Source organism: Varanus komodoensis, unplaced genomic scaffold (assembly GCF_004798865.1).
Source record: "Varanus komodoensis strain SLA01 unplaced genomic scaffold, ASM479886v1 scaffold81, whole genome shotgun sequence".
NCBI lineage: Eukaryota > Metazoa > Chordata > Lepidosauria > Squamata > Varanidae > Varanus > Varanus komodoensis.
In genome coordinates this window covers 621,980-637,321 of record NW_025336495.1, presented here as the reverse complement: position 1 = coordinate 637,321, position 15,342 = coordinate 621,980, and the positions used below count along the sequence as shown (strand labels likewise).

General features: G+C 63.0%; 1 protein-coding gene across 2 annotated transcripts; it reads right to left on the bottom strand.

The window, feature by feature from the left end:
- Nucleotides 1-1,073: 1,073 nt before the first annotated feature.
- On the bottom strand, nt 1,074-13,093 carry SEPTIN4 (septin 4). Of its 2 annotated transcripts, none has more exons than XM_044456076.1 (10): nt 13,030-13,093; nt 12,667-12,753; nt 11,715-11,838; nt 9,649-9,783; nt 9,070-9,187; nt 8,270-8,371; nt 7,324-7,420; nt 5,830-5,992; nt 1,277-1,376; nt 1,074-1,141 (listed from the first exon to the last, which is right to left on the bottom strand). In XM_044456076.1, exons 1-10 carry the CDS (start codon nt 13,037-13,039, stop codon nt 1,082-1,084), a joined length of 996 nt encoding a protein of 331 aa, XP_044312011.1. In that variant the 5' UTR covers nt 13,040-13,093; the 3' UTR covers nt 1,074-1,081. The 2 variants fall into 2 exon arrangements, with proteins under 2 accessions (XP_044312011.1, XP_044312012.1); XM_044456077.1 differs by having other exon boundaries at nt 1,277-1,379; nt 5,860-5,992.
- Nucleotides 13,094-15,342: the final 2,249 nt, after the last annotated feature.

The window sequence follows — 15,342 nt, the reverse complement described above, 5'->3', positions numbered from 1 at the left end:
TGACCCGCATGGCGATGGCCCTGCATTGGTACAACTCCTGCCATGGGGCCCAGGCAGTATCTATGAAGACGGACCACTGGCTTTCGGGGCTGCCCCGCATGCCTGGAGCAGCTTCCCGCGAGCAGTGTTCCAGCAGCCGTGTTTCTCGCCTCCTGGGCCGTGGACGGCCATTTCAGGAGGGACACCTGCAAGAGCAGGCATGGCTTTCCCCGAGAACTTCCCACGAATTCCTTCTGCGAATGAAGATGCGCCTACTTGGAGAACGGCTCGGTCCTTCGGGCTGTTCCTTTAAAAAAAACTAAGGAAGTTGCATCTGGGAAAGTTCTGCAGCAGATAGTAAAGACCTCATTCTGTGAGCACCTTGAAGGCAAAGGATGCAGCGATTGCGAGAAGCCAGCCGGACTGATGAGGAGCGAGTCTCGCCAGGCCCCACCGACGTCGCTTTTCGATTGGGTAGCTCCCTGCGGGAACGCCGAGGACAGAATTCATCTTGGCTCCGGCAAAGCTGTCGCCGAAGTGCCCATTACATTTTATTTGGCAAACTGGCTAAAGGCTGGAGCAGCTTCGGGGCGAATCCACCACTGGCTGCAGAACTGGCGCCACCACGACGGAGGCGGGCACGTCCAGCCCAGCGAAGACGGAGAGGAGACAGAAGAGCGCTGGTCGGGGATTCGAAGACTGCCACACGAAGGAGGGCCACGCTCTCTTCTCCGTCGCCCCGGAGTGCAGGGCACGGGGTACTCGGGTCACGTGGCAGGAAGCCAGGCTCCGGCTGGGCACCAGGAAAAATTCCCTGCCCGCTCGGGCAGTGCGGTGGTGGGGCCCACGGCATGGGGCTCGGCGGCTCCGTGGGGTCAAGGAGAGGCAAAGCCCGCACTGGCCACGGGGCACAGGAGTGAGGCAGCCGGCGAGCGTGGCAAGCTTGGTCGTAAGGCGAGGGTTTCAGCAACAGGTTCTCAGCTTAAGGTGGCGGGTGGGCAGCCGGGCCAAGCGCCGGAGACTGCGCGGGTGGCGGGGGAAGCCATGACATTCGGTGCCTCTGGGGTGGGGGGCCGGAGCGAAGAGGCTTCGTGGCAGGCGGCTAGTGAGAGTCTTCCATTTGCCGCTGGATCTTCTCCAGCATCTCCTGCATCCGCCGCAACTGAATGGAGAGAAAGCGCCAGCGCCAGGTCCATGGCCAGGCCGCGAAAGGTGGGGCGCTGTCCCCAGCCAGGTCCAGGAGGGGAAAGGTCTGGGGTGGCACGGCGGCAAAAGCGGGCCTCCGCCCACGGCTTACCTCCTCGTCCTTCTCCCGGATCAGCTTCTCCGTCTCATTGTCTGGCAGGGGCGGGATAGCCGGTATGGGGAAGTCCGTCCCACTTTCCCTGGTTAGTTTGCTATATATATTTTTTAAAACACACATATGAGAAACGAGGGAGAGCCGGCACAGCCTCAGGAAGCCCTGCCAGGGCCGAGGCTGCTGCATTTGGCCTTCTGCAGCCTCCGCTGCAAGCAGCCCTCCGAGGACGCCCAGCCTGCCCAGCTGCACCTGCTTTCCAGGGGCCCCACTGGGCACTCGGAGTGCCAAAAAACACACACCGTCAGGCGTTAGAGAAAAGGGTGGGCCGGGCCAATGCCAGACGGGCAACCCGGTGCCCTGCAGATGCTTGGACTAACAATCCCAGCAGCCACAGCCAGCATGGCCAAGGGCCAGGGATGGAGTGGGGGCAGACGTCCAGGGGGCTCTGCGGGGGTGGGCCATCCTCCCACCCCAAGATGGAGGAAGCGTGGCCCGGGCATGGCTTCTGGGGGAAAGCACTGCCGGTAGCATCGTGGCCCCTCCCTGACCTCGCGTCCCCCCGAGCCCCCCGGCCGGCACCAGGGCCGAGCCCCCCCCAGGCCACCCTCCCGATCCACGTGCCCCTGCCTGGCCCCAGCCCGCCAGGCAGCTCTTGGGCTCTCAACGGCCGGGTGCGGGGCTGCAGCCGCACGCTCCGTTCGGACACGGCCCCGGCGGCCCCGGCAAAGGAACTGCCTGGGGAGGGCAGCCTCTCCCCTCTGCCTGCCACGGCCCGGGGGGGGGGGCTTGGGGGCTGCGTGGCGCGTCTCCCGGCTCCGCCTGTGGGGATGCCGTGGAGCTGCCAGATCAGCAGTGCATAGGGCCCCCTCTTCGCCGCACGGCTCAGGCATGGACCCAGGCGCTGCAGCAAACCCCCTCACTGCACCCCACTGACTGTCCTACCTTGCAAGGCCGTGGTCCGGGCACTGAGACTCTCCGGACACTCGGGGAAGGGCTCTGTGCAGATCCTGGCTGCGCCCATCCGCACAGCCTCCTTCCCCGACGTGGCGCTCCCCAGGCGTGTCGGGCTGCATCGCCAGCCTAACACTTCTGGAAGGCGCCAGGCGGCCGGAGGAGAGCCCAGCGCTTCCACCCAGAGATGACCAGGCTCTGGCCACTATCTTGAGGGGCAAGTTTAATCAGCAAGGTCAAGAGTAAATGCGCACTTCCTGTGTGCTGCTGATGTTTAAAGGCGTGTCCTTAAACTCTTCTGTCCATGTTCTTAATTCAAACAAACCCATTTTTAAGACGTATGAGGACTAGAACCTTACTTCTTCCTTTTAAGGGAAGGACCATAGCTTGGAGGCAGGCAGCAGCTGTGTCCAGCACGGACACTTAAAAGGACAGGTGGGCCGATGCAATTTAAAACCTGTCCCTTCATCAACCCTACCCGTGGCCGGGACTCCGTGGAAGGAAACATGGCCTTCAGCTAGCAAGCTGGCAGGGAAGAAGCAAGGAACCAGCGTCCAGAGCCAGACTGGCACTTCTGATCTGTCCAGGGACCCATCCAGATTCCACAAGCGACCCAAAGAGGCGGCCCAGGCTGCCTGGGGCCCTGGCGGCCTTCCAGGGTGCCTGCAGAGCTGCAGGGCCTGCTCAGGCGGCATGAGGCCCCAGGGACATAGGCAGCCACTTGCGCTACTTTCGTGTAAGGGCGCAGGAGCGGGGTGGCTCATGAGGTTCCATCCCACTGCACTTGGCAGATCGGGCCCAGGACTCGTCACCATCCTCAGGGCCACCAGGAGCCCTTCCCTGGGGAAGGGATGCCAAGCCAGGGGGCAGGCCCGCGGCACCCCGACAGCGGCTCTGCCCTGACCCGGGGCCAAGAGGCACCCGTGGAATCTGCCCGTGGGGACCGAGAGGGCCGTGGCAGCACCAGGGGGCACATGGCCCTTCCCAGCTGCAGGGTCCCCTGCGCAGGAGACTGGGCCTGGAAGGCTTCCCCCGTGTTCGCAGGCCTTCCGATCCCCCAGCACTCCGCACGGGGACGGGTGGCATGCGGCCCCCCCAACACCCCTGTGGACCACAGCCAGCCCAGCCCGAGACAAGCCAAGAAGGGAGGCCTCCATGGGGCTGACCTTCCCCTACAGCAGAACCAGAACGTATCTGGAAGCCCCCTCCGCCCACCCTCCTCGGGCTCCTCCCAGAGCTTCCGGTAATTTCAGTGGGGCTTGTTGATTTCCATGGGTGAAATCCAGAGGGTGTCGAGCTTCCGGTGGCCCAAAGGGGGCCTGCCTGGGATCTCCCTGGGCCCTCCGAGGGGCTTCCACGTAGCGCTACACCTGTCCCCCAGCCACACCAGCGCTCCCTGGCTACTGGTGGTCCAGTGGCGCCCTGGCTCGGGTGCATTTTTCCCCACTCCAAAAAGCAGGCGTGCCTCTCCCTCCCAAGTCTCAGCTGCTGGCAGGGGCAGCTTTGAAGCTGAAATCAACGGATCGGTCCTTTGGCTCTGGGCCTGCCCACCAATGGCTTGGGGCCCCCGCACCCCAAAACTGCAAGCAGCCCTCCCAGCGAACGTGGCGTGGCCGATCGTCTCCAAGCGGGCAAATCCTTCCCGGTGCTGGTCCCCTCGGCTTGCCCATCCTCAGGGCCGCCGGGGAGGGGAGGCGCCTGAGGGAAGGTGCCCCCGTGGGGAGCCCTCTGCCCACGCTGCTTTCCCACCGACGCAATGGAAGGGAGCAAGACAACCCCGAAGTGGAAAGAAATGCTTTTATGGCAACGCGCAGAAGCCGGGCGGCAGGTCCACAGCGCCCTGCCCAGCCCGGGGGCACCGGGCGGGTCCTCGGTGCACAGGGAGGCGCTGCAGGGCGGGGGCCTCGGCGGCTCAGTCCACAGAGCAGTCGCCGCAGCAGAGTCTCCCGGACGGGGGTCCGCTCCTGGTCCCGCGGGGGCGGCAGGCAGCGAAAGGAACGAGACACGCCGCTGAACGCACGGCCGGGGGGCAACGGCGACCCCCCACCTCCCCAGCCTCTTGCACACCCTCCTGGGGGCAGTGGGGCAGCCTCTCCCCAAGCCTGAGGACTGATGTCCCTGGCAGAGAAGCCGGGGGCGGGGGCACAATCCAGGAGTGGGTGGAGCCAAGAGCCAAGGGGGCGGGGCACAAACCCAGCACGCTTGAGCTTGGCGCTCTTCCTGGCAGCAACGCGGCCCGAAAGCTCGGGAGGTGCCCCAAAAGCAGTGTGCAAGGAGGGGGGCACAGTTCTGCACCCCTGCCCTGGAAGGGAGCCAAGCCGGCCATCCACGGGCTCAGAGGCCACGTGCCAGATCCACAGCCGAGAGCGAGCGAGACTCGGACGCGCCACTGCCGGGCCTTGGGCAGGTCTGCTGAGAGGGGCATGCCAGAGACACTCGGCCGGCCCCGTCTTTTGGCAGAACATTTCTGGTCTCTGAAGTTCACTAGTAGCAGTGCTTGCTTTGCCACTTGCAAATACTATTATTAGCTACATTTAGCAGCTTAAAAATGGCAGTTTGCATTTTTCATAGGACTACCCCAACCAGTATGAATGAACAGCACTGAAATGCAGAATGCTCTGAGTTGCTAAACTGAAGAAACATGCTGGCACCTTCAGCACCTTCCTTTTTCCTTAAATTTCAACAGTCTAACACTTTTTTCAGGCATCCCAGTCAAATTTACATAAACTGAGATATAAATCACATTAGGTGTTACCTCCCCCCCCCCGCAAAAAAAAATATTTCAGGCCGAATACTTGCAGCATATCTGGCCAGAAAAGTGACTTTTCTTTCTTTGCCTACTAAAGGCAAGTAAAGCAAACGTGCTGCATTTTCTCATTCCCTGCTACAGATGCACCCCAGCCCAGCTTGTTTGCGATCATGAGAACTGTTTGCAATGCAATGCAAACCAACACATTTCTTCTGCAGATGAGCCCAATTCAACATTTCCTGGAAAACCTCCATCAGTCGCAGCAGTGAGGGGGAAAGGAGCCGGTTGCCGGTGAGAATGTGTGTGGGTGGGCAGTTTCAGGAGGCAACGGCTTGCGCATATGTCCTGCGAATGCATTTTTCTTCCTGTATTCAAGCGACGCAGCCCGGCCACCCTCCAACGAGGGCTGCGTGCCTCTCTCTTTCTACAGAGGAAGCAGCTTGGCTCTGTGCCCTTCAGTCCGGCCCCGCACAGGTGGAGGAAATGGATCTGCACAATTTATTGTGGCTGCAAATGGGTAATCCACTGCTGCTATAAAAAAAACTTGATTTCTGCTCCTAGGGCCCAGAGGTGGCCTTTTTTCTTTTTTGAAATGGCAGAGAGGTCGGGGCACGCGAGCCAGCGCTAACCTTCTTGCAGAACAAACGCTCTTCGCCGGACCCTCAACCCAGCTGAGGAGTTCTCACGAACACATTGTGCGCCTTTCCACCTCAGACCTGTCGGCGGAGGAGGGGACAGCGCCTTTACTGGGGGGGGGGGGGGCGTCCCCAGGGGGCAAGACCCCAGGCCGTGCCGCGAGGGAGCTGGCTGGGCCGGGAGGGGCCCTGCCCCACGGCCCTGCCCCACTTACTTGCGGTTGCGCTCCTTCACCACCAGGCGGGTCATGCTCTGGATGCACTGCGCCCGGTAGTTCTCGTAGTGCGTCTCCCGCGTCACGTCCTTCAGGTCCTGCATGTGGGTCCTCACCAGCATGGTGCGCAGCTTGACGAAGTCACAGTGCGCGGGGTTCTCCACTGGCCGGAGAAGCAAAACCGAGGGCCAAGCTCACCGCTCGCGCAGGCCGAGCCCGGTGCCGGGGAGGACCGCCGAAGTGCGCAGAGCCGGATCGGCCCCCAGGAGGCCTCCCTGGCCGCGGCGCACCAACCTGCTCCCCGGCCGGGAGGCAGCTTTCCAGCCGCCCTGCGAGGAGCCCCCTCTTCTGCGCCTCGGCGGGCGCAGGGCAGGTCGCGGTTCCTCCTCGCCGAGCACGGAGCGCGGCAGGCCGTGCTGACGGGTCCGAGAGCCCCGCCGGACGGTGGGCCCCCTGGCAGCGGGCCAAGGGGGGCACCCTTCTCCTCCTCCCTCTTGCGGAGGGGACCCAGCACTTGCCCCTGGGCTCCTCCAGAGGGCCGTGCCCCCTGGGCGGGGCAGCTCAAGGGTCCTCGGGTCCTGCTCAGGCCTCCCTCCCTCCCTCCCTCAGCATTTTGAAACATCCCTCCGAAAGCTTGGTTCTGGCAGGAAGAGCTCTGAGCAAAGGAACCCGGCATTTGGCCACGCCCCCTTTGCCTCCAGCCCCGCCCACCGCCGGTCCAAACAGGCATTCGGCTCCCGGGCCAAGAGCCCTTCCCCGCCCAGTTCTCCTGGACCCACACTGGCGAGTTGCGCATTTCCCACATCCTCCTCCTCATCACGGGCACACAGACATGCCTCCTGAGGCTGCCGACACGCTCTCCATGTGCTGGGACTGCAACTCCCATCATCCATGGAGCATGGGAGCCGCAGCCCGCCGGAGTGCAGGACGCCGGGGTTCAAAGGCAGTTCCAACCAGCTCCCGCCCACTTCTCTCCCGCTGCCTCTGGGCCCTTTCCGGCTCCAACCATGAAGGTGCCGTGTGAGCGGGGGCACAGACCTGGGCGAGGGCCGGCCCGGGCCCCCTGCTTGCAGCCCAGCGTGCTTTCCATGTTCCGGGCAGAAGGGGTGCGGCGGGCAGCATGTTCTCTGCCCAGAACCGCCTGCCCTGCTCCCGCCTCGTCCGCAGAGGGGAGAGGCGGGGGGGGCTTGCGGGCGGCTTCCCTTGCCAGACGCTGCTGGAGGGACGGTGCTCAGCCCACTCCCGGCAGGCCTCGCAGCCCCCTCTGGGGGCTCAGGGGCACCAGCCTCTCCGGTCTTCCCCACCTGGAGGGAAGGTACTCAGCTGCCAGGGGCGGCACTTCCCACGTTCCAGCAGCTGCCGCACCTGGACGTTGAGTCAAGGCAGGGGGGATTTTGTGAAGGCAGGGGGCACGCGGCAGCCCCCCGCGGAGAGGCGCGCCCCCTCCCCCCGGGCAGGCTGTGAAACGGACCCAAGCGCACGACGGGGGGTTACCTTCCACAACACCCCACGGGTACAGCCGCCCACGGATCCGACGGCCCTTGGCCTCCACCACCGTGTTGCTGCCGATCACAGCAAAAGGGATGCTCTCCTGCGGGAGGGGGGACGTCAGGGGCCGTGCCCAGCGTGCGAGGTGCGGCACAAGGGCGGCCACGCGCCGTGGGGTGGGCCAGGGCAGCGATGAGCGCCCACAGCCAGCCGAGTGGCCCGGAGCCATGCTGCTGGCTCGTGCGCGCCCCATGCATGCATGCGCCTCCAGCCACGGTGCGTGCCCAGCAGTGGCCGGCGCATCAAGGGTGTTCTCCGCGCACTCTTGGTGGGGTGGGGGTGGCTTTGGGCGGGACTTGGGGGACGCCTCGTGGAGACGCGCAGCTGCCTGGGAGAGGAGGGGGGCTCCGAGGACAGAGCCTCCCCCAGACATCAGCGGCCGCCTTCTTCTGGGCCGGACGCTGGCGACTCTGGCACGGGACCACTGGCCGACCACAGCACCCCCGCCCCCCAAACCCGCACAGAGGCCAGAGGGGCCCTCACCGTGCGCCGCAGCCCTTCCGCAGCGGGCTCTGCGAGCGCCCTTGGGTCAAGGGGCACAGCTGCGTGGGGGGCAGGGGGCGCTCCAGGGCCCTATCGGTCCGGCCGGCCACGCGGCCTTCGCAGCCTGGCTGGAGAGCACCTGAGCTGCGAAGGCAGGGCAAGCAAAGCCGGAGCAGTCCGACCGTCCGCAAATAACGGGAGCGGGGGAAGCCGCTGTGCTGCGTCACGTCTTTGGCAAGCGCACGAGGGCCGAGGCAGAGGCAGCGTGCCAGGCGGGGCCTGCCGCCTGCCCTCTCCCTGGGGATGGCCCCCGCCTCGGCTCCGGCGTGCCACCCCCCAAGGACGTCCTGCCGGGCTCGGCGTGCCGCACACCTGCTTCCGCGGGGCCCGCTCCTCCACCCGCCCTCACCTTGAGGGCTTGGTCCTGCAGCTTGAAGTCCTCGTCTTCGTCTGAATCGCAGTCCGGGAACTGGTAGATCCGGATCCCAAACTGATCGATTTCATCACGGATCTGGCGGACAAGGAGCGGGCGGGTAGCTGGCAGAGCCCAGGCCCCGAGCAGGGCAGGGGCTGGCGGTGTTTGGGGGCACAGTGGCCAGCATCCCTGGCAGAGCTGGTGCGCTTCCTCACGTCTGCTCCCGCTGCATCTTGCGGGTCAGGCGCCTTTTTGCCCTTCATTAGCACCCTTGGGCCTTACAGAAACGTGTTTGCTTGCACTTGCGTAAACTGACACTCTCAAAAATGCACGAGGCACATTTTCTGACTTAAGGCTATTGGAGGGGGGAGAAATGCACATTTTGGGTCATTTTTCATAGTCTTCCATGACTGAACTTGTGCAAAACTATGGAATGCAAAGAAGCTGGTCTGCAACCCGCAACTCAAAGACCAGGCTCCAGGCCCGCACTTTGGATTTCTTGGGAAAGGGAGTGGGGCCAATTAACGGACCCAGTCCAGAGGGCTCCAGAGAGCCCCCCAAACAGCAGCATTCTACCTCCAAGGGCGGATGATTTCCCACCCACTGGGGCAACCATGATCCTGCCCGGCTCAGGTCCAAATGGCCTCCTGACGCGGAGCCCTCCAGCTGCGGCCCCACACACCTGGAGGGCACGAGGCTGAAGGAGGCCGGGATGCAGCCAGGGCAAACTGGAACAGCCGAGTGGCCCGCAGCCCCCCGCCACGCGTGTGGGGCTCATGCGCACGTGCTCACACCTTGGTTTTCATCCGATCCACCTCACAGGGCATCAGCGTGTCTGCTTTAGCCAAGACGGGAACGATATTCACGCGCTGGTGGACGGCCTTCATGAACTCGACGTCCAGGGGCCGCAGCCTGTCAAAGAAGGGTCCAAAGCGGGGTTCTGGGGGCAGCCACAGCCCTTCCCCACCTCCGCCGCTTTTCTCCCAACCACCACTCTTTGGTGATCTCCCGGCCTTGAAATGCAGCAAGACTGGCAGCAAGCCAGCTGGGCACACCGGCCCCTCCCCTCCTGCCCCGCCATGCAATGTGCCCCCCCCCCAAGTCTCCAAAATGGCGCTCAGCCCTCAGGATGAAAGAGGCTCCACGCCAGAGGAAAACCAAAGGTCTCCTGATGAGCACCAGAAGGACCCAGGGGGATCTCTCCCCCCATCCCAGGACCCCTGGCAGGATGCCATGACGGCCGAGCGTGCTGGAAGCGCTTGTCCCTCTGCGGGGCCGTCGGGGCCTGCAAGTGCCGCAACAGCCGGCCTGGGCAGCCCTCCCTTGCCCAGACGCGCAGGAGCTTCTGCACCCACGCCGGGCAGGGGCCGTACCCATGGCCGAAGGGCGAAATGAAGTAGAGGCAGCAGTGCAGGCGGTTGTCCTGGATGTTCTTCCGGTTGAGGCCACTCTCGTCCCGGAAGTACTGCTCAAACTGCTGGTCGATGTAGTCGGCCACCGGTCTCCAGCTGGGGAGGGACAAGGAGCAGGTGGCACCTGGCACGCCCTCCGCCACCCAGGCAAGGGGCTCGGGGGCTGCCCGGAGAAGCACGGTGGGCCTTGGCCGAGGACCGACCCAGACGCTCCCCTGCCCGGCGGTCCCAGCCTGTTGGGCACGAGCACCGTCTTGCTTTGGAGCCGGGGGTCCGACTAGGCGGCCCGGGAGACCCCTTCTGCCTGGCGCTGTCCCGTTCTTTCTTTAATTGGTTCAAGGCTGGGTGCCGGGAAGTCCCTCTGGAGGGTCAGGGCCCCTGGGATGCGGGCTGGGCGTCTGCAGGAGGTGGCGGGGCCCCATCAGGGAGGGTGCTCAAGGAAAGCTTGGACAAGCACGAGTGGAACCGGTGGGAGCCGGGCTCAGACTGGCTGGCCCAGCAGGCCCTTCCAACTCGCGCTGTGCCTGGGCCTTGCCTCTAATGCAAGCCAGAGAGGAACGCCGCCGCCCCGAGGGAGCCAGCCCCCGGCCCCGCATTCCCCACGCTCCCACGGCCAAGCTGCCGGCCTGATGCCGGTCGGGCACCTTCCTGCTGCTGGCAAAGGCGTTCTCCCCTCCCGGGCTCTCCAGGGTCTGTGTGGGGACTCCGAGCTTACAGCTGCGTGGGTAGTCCTGGCCGCTGGGTCCCACCAGGCCAGGACTGCCCACACAGGCTGGCAGTGCCCGCCCGCCAGGGCCTCCCCAGGAAAGCGGTGGGAGACCAAGCTGGCCCCTCCGCCAGCCAGGCAGGGGCCCGGGGCCCTCCTCGACCGGGTCTTGGGCTGGCAGTTCCTTCGGCAAGATCGCTCCGGTGGCAACGCGACGCGACGCGACGCGACGCGAGGCGCAGGGCAACTCTCTCAGCCGCGGGAGGACAAGGTCTGCTGCGCCTCCAGGGCTGGAGGGCACCCCTGGGCCAGCGCCTCCACCCCCACAGCCCAAGCGAGCTGGGGCAGGCGACTTGCCTGCCCTGCAGCCGGCCGGCCGTGTCGCCGGGGACCGTTTTCATCCCGGCCTTGGCATCGTCCGGAGGCAGCTCAGCCCGGCGGCAGGGCCAGGGGGGCTCCTTCCCCAGTTCCCACTGCTCAGCCACAAAGCTCCTGCACCTCATGCTCGCCTGCCTTTTATTTTTTAATTACTGACGACTGTATTTCTTTTTATCAGCCCCGTAGCAAAGGTTCTCCGGGGAGATTACAAATGGCAGAAATAGCAGAGTACTTGGCAGAACAGAAGTCAGTACAACACGGCATAACAGGCCAGGCAATCTAAATACTAAGGGTGTCATCCTACACGTCTTAGGCATAAGAAGTCCCACAATTCTCAGCATGAAGAACGCTGAGAATTGTAGGACCCTTTTTATGTCTATTGCAGTTCCCTAAAATGTCTTGGGGAATAGATGCTTTCACCTGCGGCTGAAGAAACAAAAGCTGTAGGCACCAGGCAGGCCTCCTGGGAGAGGGCCTTCCGAAAATGGGGAGGCCACCACAGCGAAGGCCCTGTCCCTTGCGGCCACCCACCCAGCATCCCTTGGTGCAGGGACCCAGCAGGAGGCTCGGAAGGTGACCTAAAGGCAGGGCAGACTGTTTGGTAGCAACATGCAGGGAATCCGGGTTCAGGGGGTTTGGGGAATCCACTGGCTTTCCCCGGCTGGGCTCCCTGGTTCCCGGCCCACTTCCTCTCTGCAGAGGCTACCTGGCAGGAAAGGAGGTCAAGCGAGTCCTGGAGGCTCGTGCACGCACAAACCACCCACGCGCTCCCACAGGTGGGCCGGCCGGCCCTGCGCGCTTTCTGCAAGGAAGGCTCTGCTTGTGTCCTTGTGTCCTTGTGGACCACACCTCAGCCCAGCTCCCTGCTGGGCCGGGCCGGGGCGGCAAAGGAGGGAGTCGGCAAGCGCAGGGGAGAGATCCCGGCTGGACCGCGCACTCGTACCATTCCGTGTTGTTCACGGCGTCCCCAAAGCCAGGCGTGTCCACGATGGTCAGGCGGAGCTTCACGCCTTTCTCCTCAATGTCCACAACGTGCTTGGTGATCTCCACCGTCTGCAGGATCCGTTCTAGACACGGGGGGGGGGGGGCACGGGCCAAGAAAGCGGGCAGTGGGCCTGGCACAGCATCTTTCCTTGCTCACGCCTTCCACACCCAGCAGAGCCCCTTCCCCAGCGAGGGCGGCCGCATAGCATTGGCAAGCAGGGCAGTCCAAGAGAGGGCCGCCGAGCCCCCCTGGGCAACGCGCCCTCCTTCCGTGCTCCTTGCCCTGCTTCCGAGGCGTGTGCACGAGCGGACCGCAGCCCCCCCCCCCCCCCCCCGGCTCCCACCCTCCTCCAGTGAAAGCCCAGGAGGGCAAGCAAGTCGACTCACAGGGGCCTTTTTTGGATTACCGGCAGCCGGGAGAGGCGTCAAGCGAAGGAAGCCCCCCAAATAAGTGCAGGATGTAACAGAACCATGTCGAGAAAGTAAGCCGGGGGCCCTCCTTCATGGGGGGAAGATGACTCCCAGCATTCCCCCGCGCTGGACACCCACTGCCGCCTGGGAGGAAGGGGGCCGGGGCTGGGCAGCCCCACGGCCAATGCGGCTGCGACTCGGAGTGGCAGCGCAAGCTCCACGGCCCCAAATACTCAGGAGAAATGAGGGCAGGCAGGCAGGCAGGGAGGCAGGTGAGCCCTTCCTGACAACGGTGAGGCCTGCCTGAGAGAAGGGTGAGATGCTTTCTCCTTCTGCTGGAGAAATTCAGAGAGCTCCTTTTCCCAGGTCCTCTGCCCACAGCCAGGCAGAGACTTTCAAGGGCTCCAAAAATGCCTTGCAGCAGACCATGGACTTTGCTGCCGAAAAAGCACGGGCTGCCTTGGCCCTTTGCAAGGGCAAGCGTGTGGCTCAGGCCTTACCTTCTGCATTCAGGAATTTGCGATCCTTGTACAGATCCGTCAGAAAGAGGCTGTTCACCAGGGTGGATTTCCCCAGTCCAGACTCTCCTGAGCGAGGCAGGCAGCAGGAGGGAGGGAGGGAGGGAGGGAAAAAGAGACTGCATGATCAACCCCTCTCTAGCAATCTCAAGCAGCACAGCAAAATGTGGATGAGCGAGCAGCTGCTATCACTGACTAAGTGACCCACCGCCTAAGGAAGAACCGGTAAAGGGCTAGAAACTGGATGGCTGGATTAACCTGAATTAACCTGCGACCTTCATGTGTGCCAAAAGAAAAGAAATGGGAACCTTTCCCCACCCCAGTACCTGAGCCCTGTCCTGGTACCTGCAACCATGAGGGTGAAGTCAAATCCTTTCTTAACAGACTTCCGATGGACCTGGTTTGGGAGCGTTGCAAACCCAACATACTGTCTATCATCCTGAGAGAGAGAGAGAGAGAGAGAGAGGGAGGGAGGGAGGGAGGGAGGTGGGGGTTTGGAAGTTTACAGACTTTCAGGGTGCCAGGCCATTCAGTGCAAGGCTCTGCAAAAGCTGTCCCTTCAGATGCTTTGCAAATTTTCTTTCTTTCTTTCTCCTTCCCGTTTACAGTCCACCCTGCAGCACAGGCGGTAGCAAACGCCAACAGTGCTTGCATGACCCAAGCCAAAACAGAGCAGAAAAGCCACCGCTTCCAAGACAGGAAAGCAGAAAAGCCACAGCACCACCTGTTGGGAAGTTCTCCTGCCCATATGCTCAGCCACTTTTCACTGCCGGGGGGGGGGGGGGGGGGTAACCAACCGGCCGCTTTTAGCAGTCACTTGGCTTCAAGGAAGGCAAGCCCATCCCGAACTGGGCCCCTGGGCACGGCCTGCATGCCTGCCAGGGAATTTTGCACAGCTCCAAGGGGAGCTTTGAAAGCTGGCAGGGGGCTGCTGTGGTCCGAGCTGGTGTGGCACGGAGGTCGGAGTGAGCTCAAAAGTCCCAGCCAGGTACGGAGCTCAAGTCCCAGCCAGGTACGGAGCTCAAGTCCCAGCCAGGTACGGAGCTGACTGAGTGGCCTCAAGCCAGTCACGAACTCCCTTGCAGAAAGAGGAGGGGAGAGACCGCGGCAGGGCAGGGATCCTTGCGAGACACAGGTGCAGTGCCCGGAGAGATAAGCATTCGCTCAGCGCCCCGCGCAGCTGAGCAGAGCGCGGGGTGCCTGCGGAGCCCCAGCCGCCAGTCCAGGCATGTGTGGCCTCGGCCCTTGGACCACACGCGTCGCCTGGCCAACCTCCCCACGGGCACGAGCCGTGCGCACGCGTCGCCGAGCGCACAGCCCGTCCTTAGGAGTCCAGGGACCCACCGCCCAGCCCTGCCCGAGCCGAGCCGAGCCAAGCCGGCCGGGGCGCCGCACCTCGTCGGACTCGTAGGGGTCCAGCCTGCCCCAGGGGCTTCGTGGCCGCGAGGGGCTCAGGGGGGCTGCTGCAGCCACGTGCTGCTGCTGCTGCTGCTGCTTCAGGTCCAGGGGCCGCGGGCGGTGGGGGGCCTTCAGCCCCCCCTCCTCGGCGGCAGCGTCAGGGATGGGTCTGAGCACGGCGCTGGCGAACATCTCCGGCTCCACCGGGGTGGCGGTGCCGTCCTGCTCGATCTTCTCCACCTCCACGGGGTGAACTCCTTCCTCGTGAGGATGACTGCTGAGAAAGTGGACCAGCTCGGCCTCGTCAGAGTCTTCCTTCAGGAGATGCTTGATCTACACAGAGAAAGGCGGCAGCCAAGGCGGGGGGGGGGGGGGGGAGAGAGAGGAGGGGGCTGTAAGCCGAGGGCGCTGTGCAAGAGCAGCCCCTGCAGGGCGGCGGACGGTGGCGGCACCGAGGCTCAGCCGGCACCGCAGGGGCGTTGTGCCTCTTCCGGCCAAGGACCAGATTCCTTTCAGAGCTCTTGCGGGCCTCAATCCAGATGCGGCCCATGGACCTGAGGTCCCAAACCCCTGACACGCTGGGCTGACTTCTCTTTCTTCTGTGCTTGGTTTTGCCTCTGGCGTGGTCAGCAGTCTTGCAAATGCCCCTGCTGCTATCAGTCAAGGTCCTAGCTTATCTCCACCACAGGGGTTTATTTATTTGATTTATCTGATTTATATGCCGCCCCATTTTCCCTAAGGCTCTCTGGACAGCTTACAATACAATCAATGGAACAATACAATAAAACCAGCAATGCAATAAACCTAATAACAATAGAATCTATACTAAACAACAATTATAAATAAACAGTTAGAATTAATAAAATTAATAAATTGAAATGAAATTAACTGAGAGCAGAATGCAACGTATTAAACCAATTAAAAGCAACAAATAAAACAAAAATAATCATACATAATTAATCCATAAAATATAAACTGCAGCAACAATTAATAGCAATGAAAAGCTTAAAAACAATCCATTAAAATCACAAAGCCAACAGATTCGCCCACCAAAGTGCCTGCACAACAGGAACATCTTTGGCTGGCACCGAAAGGATGGCAACGGGCTCTCAAGCGGAAATGAATTCCGTCACTGGGGGCAACGCAGAAGAAGGCCCTCCGCCACGCCGCCGCTCCCTCGCTTTCCTCGGGGAGGAACGCCGAGGAGGGTCCCGGACGCAGACCACCGTGGCTGGGAGGTGCAGGTGGAGCGAGGCGCTC

Bases quoted from the DNA above. Each gene is read 5' to 3' on its own strand.
- SEPTIN4 (XM_044456076.1), bottom strand. The intron at 9,784-11,714 runs GTACGAGTGCGC...GTCCCTCCCCAG, and splicing joins GCCGTGAACAACACGGAATG to CTGGAGACCGGTGGCCGACT. The intron at 8,372-9,069 runs GTGTGAGCACGT...CTTGTCCGCCAG, and splicing joins TGGATCGGATGAAAACCAAG to ATCCGTGATGAAATCGATCA.